The sequence below is a fragment of the Fusarium oxysporum genome, chromosome V, assembly GCF_013085055.1.
Source record: "Fusarium oxysporum Fo47 chromosome V, complete sequence".
NCBI lineage: Eukaryota > Fungi > Ascomycota > Sordariomycetes > Hypocreales > Nectriaceae > Fusarium > Fusarium oxysporum.
In genome coordinates, this window is record NC_072844.1 from 4,158,899 (window position 1) to 4,183,569 (window position 24,671).

The 24,671-nt window shown below is 46.8% G+C and overlaps 9 protein-coding genes across 9 annotated transcripts; 5 read left to right on the plus strand and 4 right to left on the minus strand.

Annotated features, from left to right (window-relative positions):
* Positions 1-658: 658 nt before the first annotated feature.
* FOBCDRAFT_274783 (uncharacterized protein) lies at positions 659-2,609 on the plus strand (the record flags this gene model as incomplete). Its single annotated transcript, XM_031185296.2, has 2 exons — positions 659-1,468; positions 1,530-2,609. The coding sequence occupies 2 exons, from the start codon at positions 659-661 to the stop codon at positions 2,607-2,609; spliced, it is 1,890 nt and encodes a 629-aa protein (XP_031040938.2).
* Positions 2,610-4,072: 1,463 nt separating this feature from the next.
* Positions 4,073-6,267, plus strand: FOBCDRAFT_274784 (uncharacterized protein; the record flags this gene model as incomplete). The annotated part of the gene is made up of 6 exons (XM_031185297.2): positions 4,073-4,082; positions 4,135-4,508; positions 4,571-4,818; positions 4,870-5,018; positions 5,077-5,411; positions 5,458-6,267. The coding sequence occupies 6 exons, from the start codon at positions 4,073-4,075 to the stop codon at positions 6,265-6,267; spliced, it is 1,926 nt and encodes a 641-aa protein (XP_031040939.2).
* Positions 6,268-8,718: 2,451 nt separating this feature from the next.
* FOBCDRAFT_240424 (pectate lyase-domain-containing protein) lies at positions 8,719-9,483 on the plus strand (the record flags this gene model as incomplete). The annotated part of the gene is made up of 1 exon (XM_031185298.2): positions 8,719-9,483. One exon carries the CDS (start codon positions 8,719-8,721, stop codon positions 9,481-9,483), a length of 765 nt encoding a protein of 254 aa, XP_031040940.1.
* Positions 9,484-9,769: 286 nt separating this feature from the next.
* On the minus strand, positions 9,770-10,548 carry FOBCDRAFT_202314 (uncharacterized protein; the record flags this gene model as incomplete). Its single annotated transcript, XM_031185299.2, has 3 exons — positions 9,770-9,929; positions 9,980-10,262; positions 10,311-10,548. The coding sequence occupies 3 exons, from the start codon at positions 10,546-10,548 to the stop codon at positions 9,770-9,772; spliced, it is 681 nt and encodes a 226-aa protein (XP_031040941.2).
* A 980-nt stretch (positions 10,549-11,528) lies between these two features.
* FOBCDRAFT_274787 (uncharacterized protein) lies at positions 11,529-11,902 on the minus strand (the record flags this gene model as incomplete). Its single annotated transcript, XM_031185300.2, has 2 exons — positions 11,529-11,625; positions 11,685-11,902. 2 exons carry the CDS (start codon positions 11,900-11,902, stop codon positions 11,529-11,531), a joined length of 315 nt encoding a protein of 104 aa, XP_031040942.2.
* An 801-nt stretch (positions 11,903-12,703) lies between these two features.
* On the minus strand, positions 12,704-14,003 carry FOBCDRAFT_183967 (uncharacterized protein). The gene is made up of 2 exons (XM_031185301.3): positions 13,450-14,003; positions 12,704-13,403 (listed from the first exon to the last, which is right to left on the minus strand). Exons 1-2 carry the CDS (start codon positions 13,948-13,950, stop codon positions 12,762-12,764), a joined length of 1,143 nt encoding a protein of 380 aa, XP_031040943.2. The 5' UTR covers positions 13,951-14,003; the 3' UTR covers positions 12,704-12,761.
* Positions 14,004-16,546: 2,543 nt separating this feature from the next.
* FOBCDRAFT_320076 (uncharacterized protein) lies at positions 16,547-17,877 on the plus strand (the record flags this gene model as incomplete). Its single annotated transcript, XM_059612035.1, has 2 exons — positions 16,547-17,239; positions 17,485-17,877. The coding sequence occupies exons 1-2, from the start codon at positions 16,847-16,849 to the stop codon at positions 17,875-17,877; spliced, it is 786 nt and encodes a 261-aa protein (XP_059467262.1). The 5' UTR covers positions 16,547-16,846.
* Positions 17,878-17,972: 95 nt separating this feature from the next.
* On the minus strand, positions 17,973-18,968 carry FOBCDRAFT_202317 (uncharacterized protein; the record flags this gene model as incomplete). The annotated part of the gene is made up of 3 exons (XM_031185303.3): positions 17,973-18,442; positions 18,792-18,853; positions 18,958-18,968. 3 exons carry the CDS (start codon positions 18,966-18,968, stop codon positions 17,973-17,975), a joined length of 543 nt encoding a protein of 180 aa, XP_031040945.3.
* Positions 18,969-21,272: 2,304 nt separating this feature from the next.
* Positions 21,273-23,595, plus strand: FOBCDRAFT_240427 (nucleoside phosphorylase domain-containing protein; the record flags this gene model as incomplete). Its single annotated transcript, XM_054704776.2, has 2 exons — positions 21,273-22,223; positions 23,497-23,595. 2 exons carry the CDS (start codon positions 21,273-21,275, stop codon positions 23,593-23,595), a joined length of 1,050 nt encoding a protein of 349 aa, XP_054560751.2.
* Positions 23,596-24,671: the final 1,076 nt, after the last annotated feature.

Below are 24,671 nucleotides of genomic sequence, written 5' to 3' on the forward strand. Positions count from 1 at the left end.
AGGGTCTTAGAGACCATTTTACACTAAATGCCCCTGAGCTTAATGTTATACTTACAGCTAGGAAGCATTGAGCTGTAGTACCCGTCCTGTTTTATTTGCTCAAGCTCGAACGCCCTGGACCAGTTGATTATAGGTTGTTACTCCAGAATATTGGAACAATCGAGTCTAGAAACCCGGGAAGTCTGATTGATATTACAGAGAACTAGCTAAAATCGTCATTGAACCAACTTAGCATCTCCCTCATATATGATAGGCAGATCACTTTCTCAAGTTACATATTGCTCGACAGGTTGTTAATCACCGTAAATAGAACTATGAAACTGATTTCCATGAACATATATTATATACTACTATTCGGCCAACATGTCTCACACTCTTACTCTTCGTACTGGAGAACTGAGTACAGGTTAACTTGCTGTAACATGGACAGGGATTATCGACAAACCAGTTAACTTGTTTAAGATTAGACCAATACAGCCAGGCCAATAACCCACCGAGCCCGCTTGCCTGAAACCCGTAAATTTTACACCATCACATCTCAACATCACTATCTACCGCCTAACAGAGCCGATACCTCCTGATTTTGCCCTTGATCAGTTCACGTTCAATATCCGACTATATTATGTACTCCTTCAGCTGTCAAATCTGCGGCGTCGACATGGCTACCGCCCGCATCCGCACTCCAGATGAGCCGCCTAGCGCAGCGTGGAATTTTGAGGGTGCCGATTATGTTGGCTTCTGTAAATGGCCGTACCAAGAGGAATTCGAGGACAAAGGTTGCCGGCAATGCACAACTGAGGATCGGGGTCCAGCTAGACCTCCAGAAGTTGATCCTTGGCCAGACCTGGACGACGAAGATGACACAGATTGGAAGCCAGATGCACAGAGTTCTAGCGATGAAGAGCCACTGGAGTACGACTCAGGATGGGAGACTGAGAGTGACAGTATAGAGCCTGAAGCCTCATCTTTCTCTGGCAAAGAGGATATCCACTACTCAAATGATTCACCCGGCCGGTATCCTCTTCCGGATCTCTATACTTCCCCGGATCTTGATCGTCTACCACACGGCACATGGCATAACGGCCGCGCATATTACTCTGGCAATCGGAAATATCCACAATCATGGCCCTTACAAACGATTAATCATTCGAACGTTCTCCCGGAGCACACCGCCTCACCCACTTGCCAAAGCCTCCAAGGCATCAGCGGCCATGTCCTCAGTGTTGCACAAATGAAGAACTGTCGGAATATTCGGTTTCTCGTGCCCAAGCCGTCAATTTGGAGACCTGATGCAAGTGACCAGATTCTCGAAGGGAGCAGCAGCAATCTGTTCTATGTATCCGGGGAGTCCAATGGTTCAAACATGATCGAAAGCCGCCATTTCAGAGGATGGCACTCGTTTTACCCGTCAAGACATGGCTTGAAAGAATTAACGACGAGCTGGGAGTTTATTGGCGAGGGCTGTATCGTGAGTCTATGCCCCAAGCTATGTTTCTCACTCTTTGGCCTTTGCTAACAGTACATGCAAGGAGCTTGAAGATTCACTGATCCCACTCCCAGCGCATTCTTACTGCTTGGATATATACGCAAAGTTATCCTTGCGACGTCTTGGCTATGTTGAACTGAATGGACTTTGGCACTGGCGCGAGATGCGAAATATGCCGGCCTCGTATGGCCTTGGAGATTGTATTCCGGAACCGAGGCGCACACAGTTACATTTGCCAGAGTTGCAACGAGCCCGCCAAGACTGGAATTATCCCTGGCTCCATACCCCAGGCGACGAGTGGATTGTTGCAAATCCTGTTGAGATCCCAGGCATATCTCGAGTTTTGGAGTCATGCATAAAAGATTTATGCATTGAGGGATATACCCAACAGACGACAGGGTTCTTGGCCCTGCCTGCTGAGATCATTCAACATACTCTGTCGTTTCTTGACATTACCGACGTCGACAGCACGGCCAAGACTTGCAGGGTGATATTCAAGCTTGCGCAGCCAATATTCAGAGAAATTGTACTCAGAGACATGCCTTGGCTGTGGGAGGTTCTTGAGAATAACGAATATCCCGCGTCTCGTGACTGTATACCAACATGGGATCCTCTCTGTCCTCTTGGTGCTCCACCTCCAACACTCCCTGTCGGACTAGAAACTGAAGAAGAGGAGGAGGATCGATGGGCACTAATTCTCTTTGAGGACCCTGAGATGGAACAAGCTCGCAATGTGACCAAGGATGCTAACCGTCAGCGCCGAGAGGAGATCATTGCACCTTATCATGAAAAGCTGAAGGCCTTACTGAAGGATTGGCACAGCTTTCGTAGAAACGTGGAAGCTTGGATACATGGGAAAGGCGAGCGGCGCGATATGAATTGGAGGCGAGTATGGCTCCTATTCAGCCCCGTGACGAGCCCGTTGCCAGGTATAAGAAACAGGGCAAGGATCTGGGAGGATTGCGAGAGTATTATGGACTTTGTTGCTTTGGCTCGTGAGGGAGAGGATATGGAAGAAAGGCATAAGGAGTTGGAAGCCAAGATATCAGAGCTGATTGATGAGAGCTCATATGGGATGCCCGATACAGATCCGGATGTCCCTAGTTGGCTGCAAGCATATTAGTATCCGTTCAATTAGATTTCACATATGGTTACTGCAAAAGGAAATCACAGAGGTCTTAGAATTCCCATGTCAATCCTGACACGATAGATAGATTATCCTCGTATTCTTGTAGCTCTCATCAACTCCCTCCAGAGGCGAAAGCCTGTTGAAGAGTCAAGTTAGATGAGTTGTGAGGGCAGCACCGTAATTTCTAAAGCACGTGTTAAATCCCAAATATTACAAGAAGACCATTATCATTGCGAAGCGCCAGAGATGAACGGGCATTCCCTTATCTCCACTACCCAAAACGGGGAGATTCGTCATACCAGAAGGTAGTTTTGATGTGAGATTACGTAGCAGAATAAGAGCTGCTCTCTGCTCTACCACAGTCATCGATATCAAATTGTATGGTCGATAATGAGCCGACGCCCGTAGGACTCACATAAAGAGGCCGGGCAATATCTCTAACCGTTACAGACCGGCGCACATCAAACTGCAAGCTGTATATGCAGTATCTCAATAAGTTCGTGGGCTCGTATGATCAGACTCTCCGATAAAATAGCCGAACATGCATATATATGCACCAACAGCCGGTGCTGCAATATGCTTCGCCGGGCGATCATGCAGGGTATGTCGGGTTCCAATATGCTCATCACCTTCTCCAATGGAAACTCTTTTTGCAAGCCATATCGTTCGCGATTCTGCGGGCCATGGCAAATAGGAGTGGTATCAACGCAAGGTGTGACGGCACGAGTAATATTGTTCTCGTTGTGTAGATAAGGCTTTATGCAATGGGCTACGAATCAAAGTTGGGCAGGCACTACAGCCCAGAGATCTGATGCGAAAGTGTGGTTGCTCTCGCATCAACTCACCCCAATCAAATATAACATTTGGTACCCTTCAAACCCATCCATCCAGCTCACATATTCCTCAGCCCTGCTGAAGGCAAACCTTAGCAATTTGGGAGGTTTGTACTTCATTAATGTTCGGTCGCTCAATTGTCCTACCAACCAACCTCGAAGGCTCACGCCGATCTCTCTGCCAGTTGCGAGAATAGCAGTTCTAGAACCGGCCTCAAAATAGCTAATTGACAGCCCGCGGGACTATTGTTGGTGGCATTTACGCCAATGTTACGCCAGCCGTTGGTAGCCTACAGCATAGACATCTGCAGCCCTATCGCGATTCGACAGCTTCTGGTGATGGTTCCGGGGTTCGGGCGCCGGAGAAGCAGACGCGTCACCGATTTGCTGCAGGAATGTGATAGAGACGATGGTTGGTGAGAACCGAGAGCAAATATGCATTGGAATGGATACCACTTCATAAAAGGCTACTTATTGTTACATCGTCTCTGGCTATATCATATAATCGTCCACTTTTATACTCTCGGCTTGGCCTGTTTATCATTATTGATAGATCACTCATCCCCGCATTTCATATTCGTATTTCGCAACTTACCAAACTGCAATCCATATTATTATCTCAACATGGAAGCTAGTAAGTATGTCACCCAAATAAAGTTGCTCTCCCTCCAACACTAACGTGGAAGGCAATGGGATTTCTGATACCTATCCCCCAGCCGCAAGCCTGCTTCAGCTCTTCGATGAACGGCCTATCCCTGTTCTTCCACTAAAGATTGTCGAAAAGATATCATTTAAAGACGTCGATCCATCAGGCCAAGCCACGGACGTTGTCAAGACATTCCACGATGCCTTGAGAGAAAGCGATATCCAAGCTCTCCAAGACTGCCTCTTTGCTGATCAAGCCTACTGGAAAGATGCATTGGCATTTACCTATCATTTTAGAACGTTCTATACTCCTTCAGTGATAAGTGCCAATTTGTTGGAAACAAATAAAGCGAGAGGTCCCTCTATGAGATGGAATATGGAGAGCGCAGTTTTTGTCGCTGCAACACCGGTACTGGTAAGTTCGCTTCCAATCATCAACAAGTCGAACAAACTAATATTGGCTTCCTAATACTTTAGCAATTCATTGACGTTGCGTTGTCGTTTAAAACGGCATCGCCCGCAGCTTCATGCAGTGCAAGGATCTTGCTCCTCCCAGTTGAGAGCAGCGAGGGCAGCCTGGAGTGGAAGATCTGGATCCTGAGCACCAAGCTTGAAAACCTTGATGTTCATCCAGAGAATGAATCTCTTCTTCACTTACCTGGTCGCAACTTGAGTGGCATGACAGAGATTGATACCGAAGTTTTCATCATTGGTGGCGGCAACGCGTTAGTCCATCGTCTGATTGCTTTCTTCCTCATTGGCTTACCAACTTCTAGTGCTGCAGCTCTCGCCGCTCGGCTCAAGACCTTCGGAGTCGAGAGTATCATGGCTGAACGGAATGCCCGTATCGGCGATAACTGGGCCAAGCGCTACGATTGCATGAAGTTTCATGTGCCAACTTCTTTCTGCGACATGCCTTACATGGGTGAGCTAAACCGAGCCTCTCTGGAGACGGGGGTCCAACTAACGCGTGTTTATCGCAGGCTACCCAGAAGAACTCCGGGGCCTTCACCGTCTGGGCAAGGATGAACTGGCGAATCACCTCGCACAATATGTCACGTCATTCAACCTCAACGTCATTACTTCGGCAACGGTTCAGTCAACAGTTTACCATAAGTCAAGTGCGAAATGGACGATTGAACTACAAACTCCTGCTGGAGCGGTTACAGTGACTGCTAAGCAACTTGTTCAAGCAACGGGCGTTTCCTCGCAGAAGCCTTATGTTCCTACTATTGCAAATGCGGAGATCTACAAAGGGATCAACATCCACTCGTCGGGTTACAAAAATGGAAGAATATTGGTCGGGCAAGGCGTCAAAGTACGTGAACCATGTTCTTAATAGTCACACGTTCTAATATGCCCAGTCGGTTCTCGTCATAGGTTCAGCAAACACGGCTTTCGATATCCTCGCCGACTGCTACACAGCTGGTCTAGAGCCGACAATGGTCGTGCGATCGCCAACATACATCTGCCCATTCGAGTATATCTGTAACGACGTCAGTCTCGGCGCGTACAACTTTGACGTCGCGCGTGGCGACAGAATGTTTCTCATGCTTCCATCCGCGGTAGAAGGTCAACTTGCGCGAAATCTCTTCAGAGTTCTTGCTTCCAAAGAACCTGATCGCTATACTACTGTCAAAGAAGCCGGATTTCCTGTACTCGACAGTGCAGACCCTAACCAAGCACTCTTCTCTAATCTGATCGAGAAAGCAGGTGGGCACTACGTCGACGTCGGCGCAACTGACATTATAGCCCGAGGCAAAGCCAGCGTCAAAGCAGGAGTCGAGCCAATTGCATTTACTCAAAGTGGTCTTCGATTCTCAGATGGCAGCTCGGCCGCCGCGGATGCCGTGATTTGGTGTACCGGTTTCGCAGATCGTGACGTTCGCTCGGTAGCCGCGGAGATCTTGGGAGGCGAAAAGCACACTGCCAGCAATGAAAGGATTCTAGGACCTCGGGAGATTGCATATCGTCTCGACGCAACATGGGGCGTTGACTCTGAGGGCGAAATACGAGGAATGTGGAAGAGGCACCTGAGGCTGGAGAATTATTGGGTCATGGGGGGTTATACGCAGCAACATCGGTGGCACTCGCAGACGTTGGCTTTGCAGATCAAGGCTGCTTTGGAGGGTATACTTCCTCCGGCTTATCGGGAGACTCTTGGGAGAGATTAGTTGTCAGCATAGAAATCCCCCGACTTCCGAGGTGGTGATTATTGATCAAGTCCGGCCGACCGTGTCCTTGAGAATCTTTTTCTCGCGTGGCGAATCTGTAATGTTTAGTCTGTGTGACAGTACGGTAGTCCCATAGTCCACGAATAAGGATGTACGGTCCCCTGGATCAATATGCTGTCTTTGGGGGCTCTGCCACCCTCCTTTGCGGACATCCAGCAATACGACAAACACGTTACATCACAGCTTCGGATCGAACTCTCAGCAGCCCGGACGACCAGAAGGAAAGTAGAGCAGGCGATGAGACAGGATAGCTCTTTTCTCCAACTTCAATAGCTTGTTACGCATTTGTAAAGCTCGTCATATCGATCTTGAGAATGGCAATCAAGTGAGGCATTCAAACATCAGCAACTTCGCCTAACCTCCACTACTCCTCCGTCCTCGCCTCGATCTACGCCGAGAACAGCGAGGCAAACACCCAACTCCCCTGTAGATCCATGTCTCAGGGCAAGGTTACACCCGTAACCATCGATCGATTGAATAACACGTCCGAGTAGATAAGGCGGCAAGTTCCGTACGGATGCGGATGGCTAGCCCGATTTTATCTGCTCCCAGTCAGCGTGAACAAGGGCTGAAGTTATGGCGTGTTTCAAGCTTGGGCTAATTTGCCCATTATTCTTTATTGTATGGGCCCACCACGTCGCGCCGACAAGACAGGAACAGGCCTCCAATTTCGACGAGTGGCGCAGATTGATTAGATGAGAGGTCGTATAGGTGAGGCACAGCAATGGATACCCTCCGTCCTGGGGTTTTGATCACTGCTCTCAGTCGCTGTGCCGTAAAGCTTGTCTACTTGTATTTCGCCTGCGTCAGCAGCTCAGCAGTATGGGTATTGTTATCGGTTTCGATTAATGTAGCCAATCCCAGTGAGGACTGGTACTGGAGCAGTTGTGATCTAAGGTGTGAAGTGAAATGCTCAAGAGAAGTGCCATATTTTTGCTTCACAGCCTGGGGAAGCAACATTTAGAAAAGACCTTAGTAACTTGATTTTCTCTCAACACTAAACAATCTATAAAAAAACACCAACTAACCAAAGAATTACATTAAGTTTCTATGTTTGTTATTTTTTATAAGATTTCTTAGGCGCAGCATATAGAATTCTCTCTTTTTCAATCGTGGCTTGCTCTAGGGTAACGGCCATCCTCGACCAGACTGCGAAAAGCTCAGATCTTACCAACCATTGCCAATCGACCCATATAGCACCACTTTTCTTAATCCCGTCGGCAATGGAAAAGCTTGGAATTTCGTCCCATTGTGTGGAGATAAAACAGTGACATGCCATCGTAAATTGAAGGGCCGAAAAACGGGCTCTCACCACAAAACCCACAGTGAAATATGGAGTCATTACCAAACAACTGTCTATTATACCCAGGGATATCGGAAGTCGGGATGAACAATCAACCCGAGTGCTTCAGGTTTCCCTATTCAAGCCTCTGGAGCAAGTTCACCGTGTGTCTCTTCTTCTGGCAGACCCCTTAATTTGTAACGCGCCGTGAAGGTGCACAGACTGCTAGCTGAATACGATGTCTGCGTTTCAGTTATGGTGTATCTACCTAAAGAGCTAGCCCGGTCCATAAACAAGAGCCATAATTGTCTGTCACTGCCAATGAAGCTTGTTTTTAAGCATTAAAAAAAGGGTGAATCTAAACTTGAGTTACAGGGGCAGCGTAAAATTGGTGCATCGTATCTTGACCACTCTCGGGCTAACCACGTCCGAAAAAAAAGAATATCCACCTGTCATGATTCCACTCTAATTTCCGGAGAATGAGAACTGGGGTTAGCTTCTGTTCCTTTTCAGCCCTGTTCATCGGACGATGTCACTGTTTGGGTTTACTGCGATTAAGTTTTTTCTTATCGTGATGTCTCGATTTAGTATGCTGGTAGTTAGTGAGTTGGTTCTCGTATGGAGGTCTCTGCGCGATGCAAAAGAACCATCGTCCCTCGCACCGAATACGCGTCGACTGATACAAAGAACTGGGGATTTACTATATATGATCCTGGCTAGTATGTTTTTCTCTCCCTGCGGCTCCATCCGAGAAACAGGTAGGCGGAGTGCATGGTGACACGTTCTAGATTAGGTCGATGGGTGACTTGCTCTCATTGTGCGAATAATATTCCTCCAATCAGAGCGCTTCCTCTCCCAACGACACCCTTGGATGAGATCTGAAACATGAAGCCCTTACAAGGGCCATCACGAGAGGAATGCTCATGACATTCTGCTATAAAGACTTCAGATTCTCCCTTCAAGTTTATCGTTTCTGTTCTGCAGTTCAATAGTCTCTCTTTACAATCTAACTTTCTACACTCTTTGACCCTGGTGGTTATCCTCTCTTTTACAATCTCACAAGATATACCAAACCCTCTTTTCAACCAACAACAAACCAATCCATCAAAATGAAGTTCTCCATCGTCTTCGCCGGCCTCTTCGCCTCCGCCACCATGGCCTCCCCCCAGGGCAACATCACCCCCAACACCATGGGCGCCCTCGAGCGACGCGCCTCCTTCCCCATCCCCGCCTCCAAGGGCTCCGTCACCTACAAGAAAGTCCAGACCATCTCCGGTGTCTTTGACGGCGGCATGAAGACCTACGGCCGCGGCGTCAAGTGCACTGGCCAGGCCGAGGGCGGTGACGCTGATGCCGTCTTCCTCCTCAAGAACGGCGCTACCCTCAAGAACGTCATCATTGGCGCTGATCAGATCGAGGGTGTTCACTGCGAGGGCTCTTGCACCATTGAGAACGTCTGGTGGAAGAAGGTCTGCGAGGATGCTCTCTCCCTCAAGGGCGATGGCAACGCTCTCATCAAGGGTGGTGGTGCCACCGGTGCTGATGACAAGGTTATCCAGCACAACGGTCTCGGAACGGTCACCATTGATGGCTTCACCGTTGTCGACTTCGGTAAGCTCTACCGATCTTGCGGTAACTGCAAGAAGATGGGTACCCGCAACGTTGTCGTCAAGAACGTCAAGGCCTTCAACGGAAAGGTCCTCACTGGCATCAACTCCAACAAGGGTGACGTCTCCACCATCACTGGAACTTGCGCTTCTTCCGTCAAGGAGATCTGCGTTGAGTACGAGGGTACCGTTCCCGGCAAGGAGCCCAAGAAGCTCGGCTCTGGTCCCAGCAAGGCCTGCAAGTACTCTTCCGTCAAGTCTTGCTAAGCGCTTTACAATTGAGGCCTCGATGTTTACAGTGAGGCAGTAATACTGTGGAGGGTGGATGGATGTTGGATAAGGGGTTAATAAGGTGCTTGAAGCACCTCTTGTTGAGGTTGGGAAAGCTACCAGTTCTGTACTTTCAACGTATATATCTCTTTACTATAAATACACTTCGTTGAACGAGAAATCATGCGCCTTTTAATTGAACGTGTGAGCAATTGAAATGTGAGCAGTAGGGGTGTTTAACTGAAACTTTAGGCCAAGTTCTCTTCTTGCGATACATGGCCAATTAGAACTTCTTGTAGCCTTGCCCAGAGACAAATGTCTGCTGCCAAACCTGCTGCTCCTTAACCTCAGCGAGCTCAACATAGAACTGAGCATGACCTTCCGCAGTTGCTCCACTATACATAGGCGTGCCATCCTCCTTTCTCTCATCAGCATAGTAGAACCTATTTTCTATTAGCATTCTTTCTCGTAGCAGTCTCATAGATCAACTCACTTGAAGCCTTTGTCCTTGTATGAAGTAGCAGCGACCTCAATGAACCAAGCAGCTGCAGCCTTTCCAACACCTAGCGACATGATTGATGGAATGCGCATCTCATTCTCAATGTTTCCAGTGTAGATGTACGTCGGGCTGCTATCGGCGGGAAAGTCTTTCCAACCTTTTACAGCTTCTTGAGCTGCGGCGTAAGCGCTAAAAATGTTGACTGTTCCACTTGTCTTGAAGCTGTCCAAGGGAACTTCGAAAATGTCGTTGGGGTCGTTGGGGCCGCCATGATAAGCTATTAATCAATTAGATAAAGTTCCAGTAACGAGTCGGGCTTACCGACCGTTGTAAATGACGACGTGGGGATGACCGAGCTCGCTCCTGACCTTGGTAAAGGCATGGATGACAGAGTCTGTGTCGCTAAGATCTGTAGGGATATGTAGCTCCTTGTCGGTTGAGGTTGCTGGGTCTTGCGATCGGGAAGCCAGAGCGAGTCTGTAGCCTTTTGCGCTAAAGGCTTGGGCGACACTTTTGCCGACCTTGGCACCGGCGCCGAAGATGAGGACGATGGGAGAAGACATGTTGTTGATGAGCTGTTAGTGTGATACTGAATGATGTGATGTTTGGAAATTGAGTGACGATATTGATGGTCAAGCGAGAAAAGGTGCTATTTATCTATACCCTCACACATTACCAATACTGCATCTCGACTTTTAGTAAGTGCATTTCTTGGTGTTTCATTGCATATGATGATATTGGTCAGCGATGCTCAGGTAATCGTCGAGCCATAAGCAGGGGTACCATTTGCTTATTCTGGTTAGACCCGAGTATGAATAAGCATAATCTTGATCCCGCGCGCGCGGTATTCATTGATCTTTGTCATGAACCATGAAATGTGTAAGTAGTCATACTAAGTTATACAGTACTCTGCAACACGAATTGTATAATATGTCGCAGATGCGTAGGGAAATGTGGCTGGACGTGGATGGCATGATTGAGCATCGCTTGTGAGGGTTGCACTCAACGTCACCTGGTTTTATGCTGCATGTGAATTTGATCAGACCAATCACCGCCAGTTCAGCACCTATTGTGAGAACTGGATCAGTCATGGTCAAGAGCAAGATAAAAGCCCAAGTCAATTGCCTCAAAAAGGCGCCCGATGAACGTCACCTCTCGAAGAGCTTAGGTACCTTAAAAAACATACTACGAGCAGCACACTCACCAAGGAGGGAAAATGTATTATAAGTATTTTTCTTGTATTTATTCTTAAGTTTTCTTATTGACTTTATAAACCATCGTCTTATGATTTCTCCATTGACCAGAATCTTAATATTCCACCGAACTCCCAGGTGCTTTGTTGAACGAGGTAACCCTGATGTCAAGGCGGATCTGGGCTCTCGAAGTATAAACCACCCAAATTCTAGGAAGCGACTACGATCTCGATATCGCATCAGAGACAGAGGCCTCTAATGCTGAATTTTAAGTGATCAGGGTGAACATGTTCAGTACAGTTGTCTTCTCGAGAGCACAGTTTGTGAGACAAATCTCACATAAGCCCTCATCATAAAAAGACCATCTTCACGCCAGACGAAGTCATCCATTTCTCCAAAGATAGTAACCAGCTCAGACACAAGGATTGAGTATCGGGCTGCGATTGCCTAAGCTTGTTAGAATCTCCAAATAAACAACAACTGTCTTGTACGTAGTGTTGGTCTACCACTCGCCGCGATCCTTGGCCTTTTGGATCTCATTGAGGAAGATTTGCGCCATAGATCTCTGTCTCTTTTCCGAGAAGCCCTTCTTGTACCAACCCATGTTGCGGATAACGTTGTCTTGTCGTAGCTTCTGATCTGGCGTGTATGAGCTGATACTTGGCGTAGGCGAGCGTGTACGGGTGGTGGGCCTCGGGGCCGTGGGATCGCCGCCACAGCACATTTTGATGTGAAGTAGGTTTTGGGATTATGGGAGAGTGTGAAGAAGTCTGAGTGGAAGATGAGGAGAGTGGTAAGTGGTATCTGAGTTGAGGAAGAGGATCAAGCGGATATAAAGACAAATTTGTGATGAGAATTTGGCAAGGTTCAGAGATTACTTATTCGTACTTGAAACATTTCATGCTGTTTAGAAAAGGCTGCTTTGTACAGATATCGAAGTACCAAAAGCAACCCAAATAGAAGAAGTATAATTGGTTGATATGCTTTGATGCGCCCGAGAAAACTGGTACATGTAAAATTACTGGAAAGCATAAACAAAACTGACTTTGCGTGTTTCACGAACACTGCGGGACCAGGACACCTTTAATTGGCGGAACCACGAAACGTCTATACACAATCACTTATTGGTATAATATACTTCTCAATATGTTAGGTGCAATGGTAGTTTTAAAGCCAGGTAGAGAAACTTCTCCGCCAAGGCGGTTCACTCCTATAAGACCTGGATCTGTTGCGAATTTGATATGCTTCTCTGTAAAAGAATTGCGTTAGAAGATGAATCACCTGTACAGTTCTATCAAGGTTTGACTCGAAACTAGTGAGTATTCTTGTATTACAAGACCTTTCATCAGTCTAACTATACTTTCATTTGCTGATTCTGTTCTGACTCGCCCTTGTACTGCTTTGGCTTTGTATTGGCCCCCTAGGTGATGCGCAATTCCCATCTCGGGAATTCAATCAGATGAAATGATACCAATAGTGGAGAGCAAAGCGACGAAGGTGGTAAATTCACTGGCAATCATTCTGCTTACAGTACCACCGAGTTTCATCAAGTTGCATCGTACCTCGCTTGACAAAGCAGATACTCATATTGAGTGCTTCGCCACAACTTCCTTAAGCTCCCTTCTCATCTCGTCCTTCACTTCATCCGAAGCCCAGCACATATCAATAGCACTCTTCGCCAAGGCCGCCATATCATCATTACTAAACTCGCACATCTTCTTGACCAGAAGCCAATCATGCAAGATCCACGTATCTTCCATATAAGCTGGATCATCGCTCCCGATAGCAATAGGGATACCAGCGTCGAACAAGATACGAATTCTGGGGAAGATCTCATCAACAGGCTCGTGGCGAAGATATCCCCAAGGCGTGAGCGTCATCCCAATGCCCCTTTCCTTGATGCGACGCATGATTTCCGGATCCTGTGCGGCGTTGATGCCGTGGTCGAGACGATCTGCTCCAGTTTCACCAAGGTCATTGACGACTTCACGGATATGTTTATGCGCGTCTTTGTTGCCGACATCGCAGTGCGCAGTAATGCGGAAGCCGTCGTTTCTGGCTTTCTTGTATACTTCTTCGAACATCAGAGGAGGGCGATCGTTCTCATCCGAATCAAGACCGATTCCGACGACCATATCGCGGTAGGGCAGAACAGCATTGTAGGTCTCCATGGCTGACTCTGGTGACATGTCGCGCAGGAAGCACATGATCCACTTCGACTTGACCTGTGATTTGTTAGCAATAATCATATCCAAGATCGTGCTGACTTACGTTCAATAGCTGTTCGGCCTCTTCCTGCGCCCGACGGAAGCCATCCATAACAGTCTTAAACGCAACTCCACGGCGAGTATGACCCTGCGGATCAAAAAACGGCTCACAGTACCTCACATTCATACCAGCAACATGCTCAAAATAATTCATCGCAAGGTCATAAAAGTCCTCTTCAGTAACAAGAACTTCAAACCCTCCATAGTAAGCCTCAAAGAAGGTGAAGCTCTCTTCCGCGTTATCGATCTGATGACCTGGACGGGCCTCCATGATATAGTACGAGGCTCTGAGCTGCTCAAGATTGGTGTATACAGTGCCAGTGCGCTCGAGCTTAAGGGTCTGATTGTTGCGCTTGGCGAGTTTCCAGCGAAGCTCGGGAGTCAAAGTCCCTTCGATATGGACGTGGAGTTCAACTTTTGGAAGGTGAAGGATGAACTTGTCGTCCGAGTCTATGAGTTCTTGACGGAGCGACAGACGCTCCTCGAGGGGCATGGCGAACTCCATCGTGATGAGTTTTGGGAGTTATTCTTCTTACTGAGAAGGATAGGGAACTGATGGAATACTTGACAGATTATTTATTGGTAGAATAGCAGAACTCGAGGATAATAGATCAGCATTTTATACTTGATGAGGTTGTAACGGCTAAGGAAGCTAGTCCCGAATAGGCTCTCGCGATCTCACCCGCAGCAGGAATCATGAGACTAGACCCAAATAGGCTGTTCTTCAAGCAAAATACCTCCGATCATTCGGGGTAAACTTGGCCAATGAATCAGAAAATCATGGTGTGACTCACCTTCGGTTGATAATGCCCCGAGGCGTATTCGCGGATTTCAGTTCAGAGACTGCGTATATGTTTACGGGCTGTAATACGCCTTGTACGACGACCAATTCAAGACATTGCTGACCTTGAGTAACTCACATCGCCTCGTAACCAATGCATTCGCAACATGTGTCCTCGTATACATGTAATTGTGTAACAGTGGTACAGCTAAGCCTCTGGACTCGGGTTTCTCAAGGGTTGGTCTTTAATATAGTCATGTATTGAAATTCCATTTCCTGAATATTTTATCCCTTCATTAGAATTACACTGCCGTAATCCACTTCTTGTTAAGCTACTTCATCATGTCGTCTTGATAGAAGCCGTCGTCTTCTTAACGTGGCTCTGGTTTGAGGACAAGAAATCAGAGACTTGGCGACGGCTCATGCTCAGTGGACGAGCAACCCAGTCAATCACGCTGATGAGTGTTCTTATAAGATAGACCATCGGTACTCTCGCTGCTATCACGACATCTATGGCGGAACAGCAGGGATCGGCAAAATCACACTCATTCAGCTCGTTTCTCTAGGCTTTCCCATTAAAGTCTACATCCTCGGTCGCAATGGGGCTACGCAAAAGTCGTTTATCGAGCAGCTTCGTTAGTCTAATCCTCAAGCAGAAGTTATTTGGCTCAAAGGAAAATTGTCTCTCCTAGGCGAAACGAGCCGTCTCTGCAACGAAATCAAGGCCCATGAAGAGAAAATCGACCTTCTCCTTCTGTCAACGGCTTACCTTCCCATGGGGCCACGCCAAGGTGCGTTAGATCGCGGAATTCACTGGTACACGTTTATATCATGACTTACATGCTGGAAGAAACAAGCGAAGGTATTGAAAAGGCTTCCGCCATGGGGTACTACAGTCGCCTGTTCATCATAACCCATCTTCTACCTCTCTTCTCCGCCGCAGCCGCAGCCGCAGCCGCAGACCCTTCCCACAACTACGCGTGTAAGTTCTAAGACTATTTAAGAAAGAGGTAAGTTTCCCCATACTTATAGGCTAGGCCAGTCAATATTAGCTGCCTCCATGCCTTAATATTTAAGACCAGATCTATAATTAGCTTGGGTACTACGACCTCTTGAGAATAATATATATATATATATATATTAACTTATTAATAATCTAACTAAATCATAATAGCATATAATCCTCACCCTATCGAATTCAGTCATGATTTATCTCTCTACCCATCTCAGTTCAACGGGATTGGTTTGGGTCATCACCTTGCATAGCCACGATATACAACGACTTATATCCCCGCTCACAAGTAATGACGGGAGATTCAACTTACTGGGTCAAGACTGAGGACTGGCATACAGCTGGAGAGCCTTTCCGCATTTTTCAGAACGTTCCTCTAGGGTGAAGATGAAGAGGCGGGACGACTTCTCAACGGCTTTCCGGAATTTGGTAATTATTTATTCATGGCCCCAGCCCGCCCAGGTCACTATCAGCCGAGCGGCCTCACGCGGCGGCGTGGCTTATCGCAGGTGTCATCCTCCTTGAATCAACGGAGGTTCCTCAGCTTAGCTCCTAAGCTCCAGGTATTTGATGGCTCCCGTTTTTCTCCAAGCTATCCAATAAGGTGAAGCGCGGCTGCATGATGCAGGGGTCTCCAAGGGTTATCTAAGAACACTGAACTGTTGACTTCCCACCAAGTCAACAAAGGAATCCATTATCTCAATACTGGACCGGAAAGGTACAATGTATTGAATCAGGCTGTGAGGTTAGGTATCTGTGTTATCATAAAGTAAGAATGTATTTCGTCGTCGAATATGTATGTGGCTATATGAAGAGACAAGGATATCTCTGCTTGTTGATTGGGGGGAGATCATGTCAAATTCCAGTGACCTGGCGCCTCGACCTATACCCCATTTCAACTGCAGCCAGGGTGACCTAACTAACCAACAGGGCTGCAGTCTTCTATCGATAATATCAGCGAGGGCCAAAAGAAAGGAATGTAGTAACTCATCAGTTCAAAAAGGGAAACTCTTGGATAGTTACGCTCGGACATAGCCCAACTCGGTGGCGTTACTTGAAGTGTCAGATGACGCTGCCGCTACGACTAATCTGGCAAGCATAGCAGCACTATAGCTCAGCACCTCCGCATTTGTTCGGATCAATTGATGGCACCCCTTGCTAGGCATTTTGAACGACGCCCTATAAACCAGGTCTCCTGGGTCTAAAATCCTCTAGGCCAACTGTTCCATTTTCTTGATTCTCGTCACTTACTTGTATGAACCTCTTGCTAACTGCCTTGAAAAGATGACCATCGGAGATTTCTTTGATTTCAATAAGGCCGAATATGCACGTCGCATATCATTTTACGACGTTAATCGATTGCGAAAGCAGGAAGTGGTCAAAATACGCCAACATACTGCTGCCATGTGCAGTATTACCACAGGAGCAGCAGGCGCACTGCTATCCGGCGGAGGTACCCTCCTGCTGAGTGCCTATGGGGCTCGCCGACTGTCCGTAGCACATTCAAAGCTTGAGCTTATACAGGCAGAGCTTACAAAACGCGGCATAGCCCTACACGAAATACAGAAGTGAGATATCCTCATCCCTGTTGGAGCATCTATTGTCGGAATGGGCGTCGGTGTCGGCATAGACGAGGCAGCCGCTGTTGCAACCAACACCATCCCCATGGAAGCGAGTCTACCCCCAGGGTCTTCTCTCACTGATGCATTGTCTACGAACGCGAGTGGCGTAATCAGTGGGGTAGCTCACGGTGTCACAGAGCAGACTCACGAGATGGGGCAGGCCATACTGAATATAGACAATGGTATTCCAGCAGCCCAGGACCTTGCAAGAGAAACAATCTGGGCTCCTGCGGCGTCTACCCAGGACGCCATTGGATTTCACGCTGGCATGGTTATAATGCAGGCCGTTGAGAAAGGATTCGCAAGCCTAACATCGAACCTGTTGGCAACGTGGACTATGGAAGCCCTGACTGGGGATGTTTCCAGGACCAAGCCGCCGGTATTTCGGGACACCCGGACAACAAGAAAGACTGGCCCCGCAACTAGTAAAACGCATATGTCCAAGTGTTGGCGGCCTGAAAGAAAGTTTATATTATCCTATCTACTTTGGATGGGCATCCTTTGCTGGCTTTTCGGTGTATTTATGTTGTTCTTGTATTGAGATGGCTTTCCTTGCTAAAGAATAGTTATTTAGAAGAGGGCTTATCCTTGTAGTTACATGAAGACTTGCTAATACTTGAGCAGCTCCTGCCACATGTCTTCCCAGGTACTGTTGGGGTGGATATGATGAGGAATCGAGAATCCCGGGCCGGCAGCTGGCTGTATAACTGGATTGGCAACACGGTAATGGGTATCATCGCAAGGCTGATGAAACTTCTATCCACCACTGTGGAGCAAGCTGGTGAAAGAAGTCTGTACCTGAGCACGGGTGCAGAATACGGCGGGAGAGGAGTCCCGTTGAAAGATGGCCAGGAACGTGCCTTGGCGTTAAACAGGACGACCAGTGGTTCACTGTTTTCCATCGACGAAAGGTTGGAGCCCATATGGAACGATAATGTGCTTGGCGAACTGCAGGAGAAGCAGGCACTTGAAATAGTCTGGAGATGGACCGAGGGTATATTGAAGCCTTATCAGTGACCAAATGGCGCAGTTTGACGGTTGTGTTGAGATTTCCCTCTAAAGAATTATCACGTCTTAACTATATTAGAGCAACATCCTAGACTCAGTCAAACTCACTGTCCCAAATGAGGGAACAGAACCTCATCATATCTATCGACATACGACCACAAGATCTTGATTTTCCCGTCCTCCACGACAAGCACGTCACCACCCTGAATGGCCGGTATCTGCTCATAATCTGCCTCACTACTCTCCGGGACAACCTCCCAACGTGCAGTGGCCATATTCTGGCATACACTGGCTCCTCCATTAGCTCGATGCGAGTACCCCTTCAACTGATCCAGTAGAATAGATGATCGGATAAGCAAGCCATCATGGCCGTGGTGTGTTGAGCCGTCAAAGTCGAACCAGACGATGTCCGGAGCGAATATCTCTTTGATAGCGGCGAGTCGTTCTTCAGGGTTGGTGTAGGAAAAGAAGTTAATGTCGCGCTGGATAAGAGAGACCATGGCCTCTTTAGTTTCATGGCTTCCAACCGAGATGTTGATTGATTTGATTGGCATGGTTGCTGGACTGGCTGCGACTGATACTTGTTTTAGTAGATATCTAGCTTGGAGGGGAAGATGTGTACGCCGTTGGCGATTATCTTTGTAGCTTCTGTTATTTGCTTCTCCTTAATGAAAGGAAGTGTCCTACTTATAGTTTTATAATGGTATCCAGGAGCTTCACGTGTGCTTACTGGAAAAGGCAAGGTCTAAGGCTCGTCACCGATCGCGACATGTCTCCTCATTCGGTTAGAACATCTGCACCAAGCTTACGAATATGCTTACCTTCCCCCCTTTCCGCAGCGAATCTACATCAAGCAAAGCTACCTTATATTAAAAGGTGCGGGGTCCTACCAGTCCGTGAGTCCGTGTCTAGCCTGGACTTACTGGACGGAGGGTAGTCCGTAGTGTTACTGGGCGCCGTGTACCGTCTCGCTCTCAGATCTTTCCTAGATTTATCATAACCGTAATACTTTCAGCCGATGCCAATGGGAGGGGAGCTAAGGTTCTTTCGGGATTCAATAGATATGAGATCTCATTAAACAAGATTTACCTGAGGGTCATTATCAGAAGAGGTCATAGTCCTATGTGCCCCTCTAAAAACAGTGGTCTGAATACTAGCTACACCGATCCTTCCTCTCTTCCTTTCCAGGGCCCCAAGGGGACCTGCAGCCCTGGTAGGGTCACGAAGAGGCAGGTCGTTATGATTCCGTGCATATTAGGCTGATAGTAAATAGGGAAATAAGACCGGTCTTCCTCTTCCTCAGTCTCAGGATTATAGCCCGGTTAGAAAGCCATGGACATAGGAGGGATTAGCCTATAACCTAGCTGCCTGCATATCTAATAGAGCTGTTTTTTTAAGAAAAACAGCCTAACTATAAAGGTCTCGTATAACCTCCTTTATATCTTCAATTTCATTATTATAAGACTACTTTTCCAATTAAAGGTCTTATAGGAATTGCTCCTTTAATGATGAATCTGCTGGCTAAGACAGCGCTTTTAAAGGTGCTTAAAGAGGCGATTTTATAAGGGGAAGAGCGTATTACAGATACCGCATATACAGACTCGGCAGTCTCTTTCGTATGCCTGGACGGCTCGTAGGTCCTCATAAGGGGTCATCTCGAGGAAGGTCGGTCCCGTAGCTAGTCTTGAAGGAAGAAAAACTCAAGATAGAAGGAAGGAAGGTCGGTCTTGAAGGTCAGTCTCAACGGACAGATGGAAAGAAGAAAGAAAGGAAAAGTCGGTCTCAACAGACCGGGCTTGTGTCTTAATAACCTAGCTTAAGTGTTAAGGCAGGAGGCTTGGTCAGAAGCTTTATCGGTCACGGCATCGGTCATAAATGAAGCTACGTCTTGGTTTAGGTTTGGTTATCAGCTTCCATAGACTAGGTTATAGGAAGCTGCATCTTTTGGGTCGGTTGATTTGGTGGGCTGACAGACCCGGGTCCCTCCCTTATGTCGCTAATCGCGGCCGCTGCCTAGGCAGCTTCGATGGTTATAGGGGGATATCAGTCATGTGATCAAAAACAGCAATTGCTACCATCTGTTGGGTAATATCAGTCACAAAAGGGGTTCATATTAATATAAGGTATAAGTTCAATGCCTAGCTAAGGAAGGTGCCTATAGACTATAATATAATTTGGTTTACCTCAGGTTAGCCAGGTTGACCCGAGGATTAGCCGGTTAGACCTCCTATTATGTAATATTTAAAATCTAAGTACTTTAATAAAAGAGAATCATTATAAAAAGAAGTAATTTTATTATTATTAGTAAAAATTATAAGGGCTGTGTAATATAATTACCAGGGGGTATAATATTATTATTATATTATTTTATCTAGGGAACGCTAAGTAAATTAGAATTTATATATAAATTTAAATAAGTTAAGCACTTCAATATTAATTAACAAGCCTGTCTTTGGCAACTCTATCTCTGTGCACAAGTATAGGTATAAGTGCTTAAAACCTCCTTAATAATTATTTTATATCTTACTAAAGCTTACTAATAAGCTATCTTTGCATTATGTAGGACTATTTCATTATGTATTTTTCCCTAGAGATTGCATCTGTAATATCCATCCTGGACTATACTGAAACAGATCTTGCAGTCAGATCAAGCTGTGATACCATGTCTTCTATTGGATATAGCACAGCGCTAATGCTCTCATCCCCACCTTCTAACCTCGATCCCTGATGCATTGTACTATTCCTGACTACGTAAAGAGGGGGCTCAGGCAAAACCCATAAGAGACGGAAATTGAACTTGACCGAAACGCTCTTGGATTAAACAAGATCATTGATTTCCGGAGTTAGTGAACTATCAATAATTTGCTACTTGAGACCTAAACCTAGGTTGCAAAGCATTCGTTTCAAGTGATACTTGACGAAAGAAATAACGCAATGTGAATTTACAGCCTTCACACGCTGTCTCAGCTGAACAAAACCAAGGTGACATGGCAGCCTGAGGCATATACGAACCCGCACAACCATCTCATTGGCTTGGATAAGTCATGTTGGTAGTTTGCAGGGATCTTTTGTTCAGCTGGGCAGCCCTTAGGCATAATCCTGGTCTCCAAATGGCAAAAAGGGCTAAGCAGCGTGCTTGTAAATTTGGGCGGCGTATTAAGAATGAAAGAGGAGAACAAGGGTTATAGCCTAACATGAATGCGCTTTGTCAGAAATTATCTATATATTACCGAGTTGCCCCGCTTGATAAGAATGTTCAACAGAAACGTATGGACAAGCTCAGAGTCTGGTCTTTTCCATCAGGTCTAACAGTACTCATATACAAGATAAAATCCCTCTCTTAGGTCCCCCATGCTTTGTGAGTCCACGTTTAGCTTGACTTACAGCCCACTACTCAAACGATCATGCCTCATCCCAATGACTACACTGTAGGCTATATTTGCTCCATCGAGCCGGAGTACCTTGATGCAGTCGCCTCTTTGGAAGAAAGGCACGACGGGCTCGATTTTATATCCCCCAATGGTATTATTTCTCCTCACGACACAAATGATTACACATTCGGCAAGATCGGAAAACACAATATTGTCATCGCCATTTCACCCAAACGAGACTGGGGGCTTGCTACTACTGCGATTATCGCAACGCATATGCAACGGAGCTTTCCAACCGTCACAATGATTCTAGTACTTAGTATTGCCGGCGGTGCACCGAGTGAACAACAGGATATCCGTCTCGGTGATATCGTGGTTAGTTCTTCACGCGGTAGCCAGGGCGCTGTTTTTCAGCATGATTTTGGCAGCAAGGTACAAGATTGGGAGATCGAACCAAGAGGAGTCTCAATGGAGCCACCCGCAATACTTCAGATGGCCGTGAACAAGCTCAAGGATCACTATCGGGCTGGCCATCAACTTGAGGAAAGTATCAATGGCATCCTTGAGAGGAACCCAACAATGTTGAGAGAATATTCGCGACCGCATCCAGATAGTGACGTGCTTTATCTCAGCACCTATACCAACAACTATGACGATTTTAGCTACATTGTCCGTCGAGGACGACGAACGGAATACGAGCTTAGTCCCAAGGTTCACTACGGCTTGGTTGCTTCGGGAAACCAGGTCATAAAGGATGCCGTATTTCGGGACCGGCTCGCAACGAAAAAGGACGTTTTGTGTTTTGACGCAGGAGTCGCTGGCATCATGTATAACTTGTCTTGTCTGGTTGTTTGCGGAATATGTAACTATAGCGACACACATGTCACCAGTGAGTGGAATGGCTATGCAGCAATGGCTGCAGCTGCATACGCAAGGGATCTCATTTACAAGGTCCCCTCTCGTAACGACGAGTCTGAGACAAAAGTCAATGGCATTCCCTTCGGCCAGGCGGTCACGGCAGAAGGCAAGTCTGAACACCGTCCTCTTGACAAGCAGTGTGTTGTGCTGACTGATGGTATAGAATTGGATCAGCCTCGCGACTACAAAGATTATACTATTGGTATGATATGCGCCATCGAGTTTGAGATGAGCGCTGTTCGTTACATGCTCGATAAGGAGCATAAGCGCCTGAAAAGAAAACGTGGCGAGTCAACCATGTATATCCTCGGCGAGCTCGAAGGACACAATGTTGTACTAGCCTGTCTTCCAGGCAGTCAGGGGAAAGGTGCAGCAGCGGCTGTTGCAAAGGACATGGCACGTACATTCCCTTCAATCGAGTTGCGCCTAATGGTCGGTATTGGCGGGGGTGTGCCAGGCCCAAAGAACGATATTCACCTCGGTGATGTGGTTGTCAGTATGCCCGAGGGCCAATATAGTGGTGTGGTTCAGTATGACCTTGGTAAGAACACTGATGATAGCTTCATTCTCAAGGGATTCCTCTCGCCACCACCGGAGATATTGAGAAGCGCAGTGGTTATAATGCGGTCAGATCTCCGAGTATCGCAAAGCAGGGTTCCTGAATTCCTAGCGGCCATGGCTGAGAAGAGCCATCTCATACGAGAGCACTACCAGCGGCCTTCAGCAGACTTAGATGAGCTCTTCGACGCAGAATATCAGTATGATTCTAAACAAGATACCTGCGTGGAATGTGATAAAACAAAACTCGTTTCACGGCCAACTCGTGGGCCGGTTCCTAAGATTCATTATGGACTCATTGCCTCGGGGGATCAAGTCATCAGAAGCGCAACAAATGCAGCTGAAATAGGCAAAAGGGTGGTTGGGGATATCTTGTGTTTTGAGATGGAAGCGGCGGGTATTATGACCGAGCTGCCATGCATCGTTATTCGAGGCATTTCCGACTATGCGGACTCACATAAGAATGATGCCTGGCAGCATTATGCTGCAGCGGCTGCAGCTGGGTGCGCAAAAGAGCTCCTCTCATACTTGAGTCCAGAATAGTCTTCCAAAAATATTGGTATTTTGAAAATATTAAATGGATGTTGTAGGAGTTGTCTGAAGGTGCTATGCAAATGCTTTTATAAAGCTTGGCCGAAGAACTCGAGGCACCATCTGATATGCCTTCAAGGCCTGCCAAAGAGTCCTAATCTAGGTTTCCTTAGATTGGTATCTATATTATAACGATTACTAGGCATTTCGGTATCATGCCTAAGTTGTGAGCCAGATATGCTATTTGCAGTTGAGACTCATGGCTAAGAGCTTATGTCACCACAGAGACCTTACAACATCCGAGGATACCTTTCGGGACCGACCCCTCAAGCAGAATCTTTGTCTGTAGGACTCAAATAGAGCACTGAACAATTAATCTCGGTATTGCTATTGAAGGGATGGCATGAGTCGTTCCTGGGCTGCTCCGCTTCACTCTAGACCCCTCTGCAGCTTTTCCTCAACAAACCCCCAGACTTTCAAACTTTCAAATTCAATGATTCATCAAAATGTCAGACTTGATTGATCTTATGGCTGATTTCCGCATAGCGGAAGCTGACTGTGATGCCATCCATGGTATCTAGCGGCAGTAAGTTGGCTAACGGCAACCTTGGGTCTACCGCATCTCTAATGGCGGCATCTAGGCTGTCGCGCTTGCTGCTCGATGGATAGCTGGATGCGCGGGGACCAGTTTCGAAAGTGCCTGAGCGGCAAGAACAATACTGTCTTTCAGTTCAACCGTGGATTTTGAGAGCTGCAGTTGACCTTGGCGATCTCAAGAGCGAAGTGAAACGAGGGCGAAGCAAGTCACAGCGGCGGTAGAGACAGGCATCACATATGAAGCGTTCAAATAGCTTTGGGTAGTATAGTTTTATAGTTAAAATATGGCTGGATTGCTAATTAATAAATAAAAGGCATTATTAGGCCGTGAAGGTAGGAAAAGCTCAAAACCAGACTGAGACACAAGAACCACATCAAAAACCCGGTAATGAGAACAAGTGCCGGACTAGGGGACTGTGCAACGGACTGGAGTTTCTGGAAAATCCGGTCCATGGATAGGATGGAAATCGAGAAAAGTCCGTCATAGCATAGACTAAAGCAATATGCGGAGTTTGCTCAAAGTCCGCTGTCCAATCAATAGCAGAAAGAGCTTTGTAATTTACAACGGCCCCAATCTTTTAGTTAAAAACTTGCAGGTTGGGAATTCGCTTGCGTTTTGTACGATGAATCGATCTTGTTACATGGTATAACTAGGTATCTGCAGGCTGCTGTACTTGAAATTGCTCAGTTTACTAATCTGCGATCTTGGCATTTGTGCCCTCGTCACATTTATAGATATTAACCAAATAGACGTAGATTATTAGATTAAAAACATCTTGAACCTTACCAACTATTAATTGAGTCATCTGTGACGAAAATATCCACCTC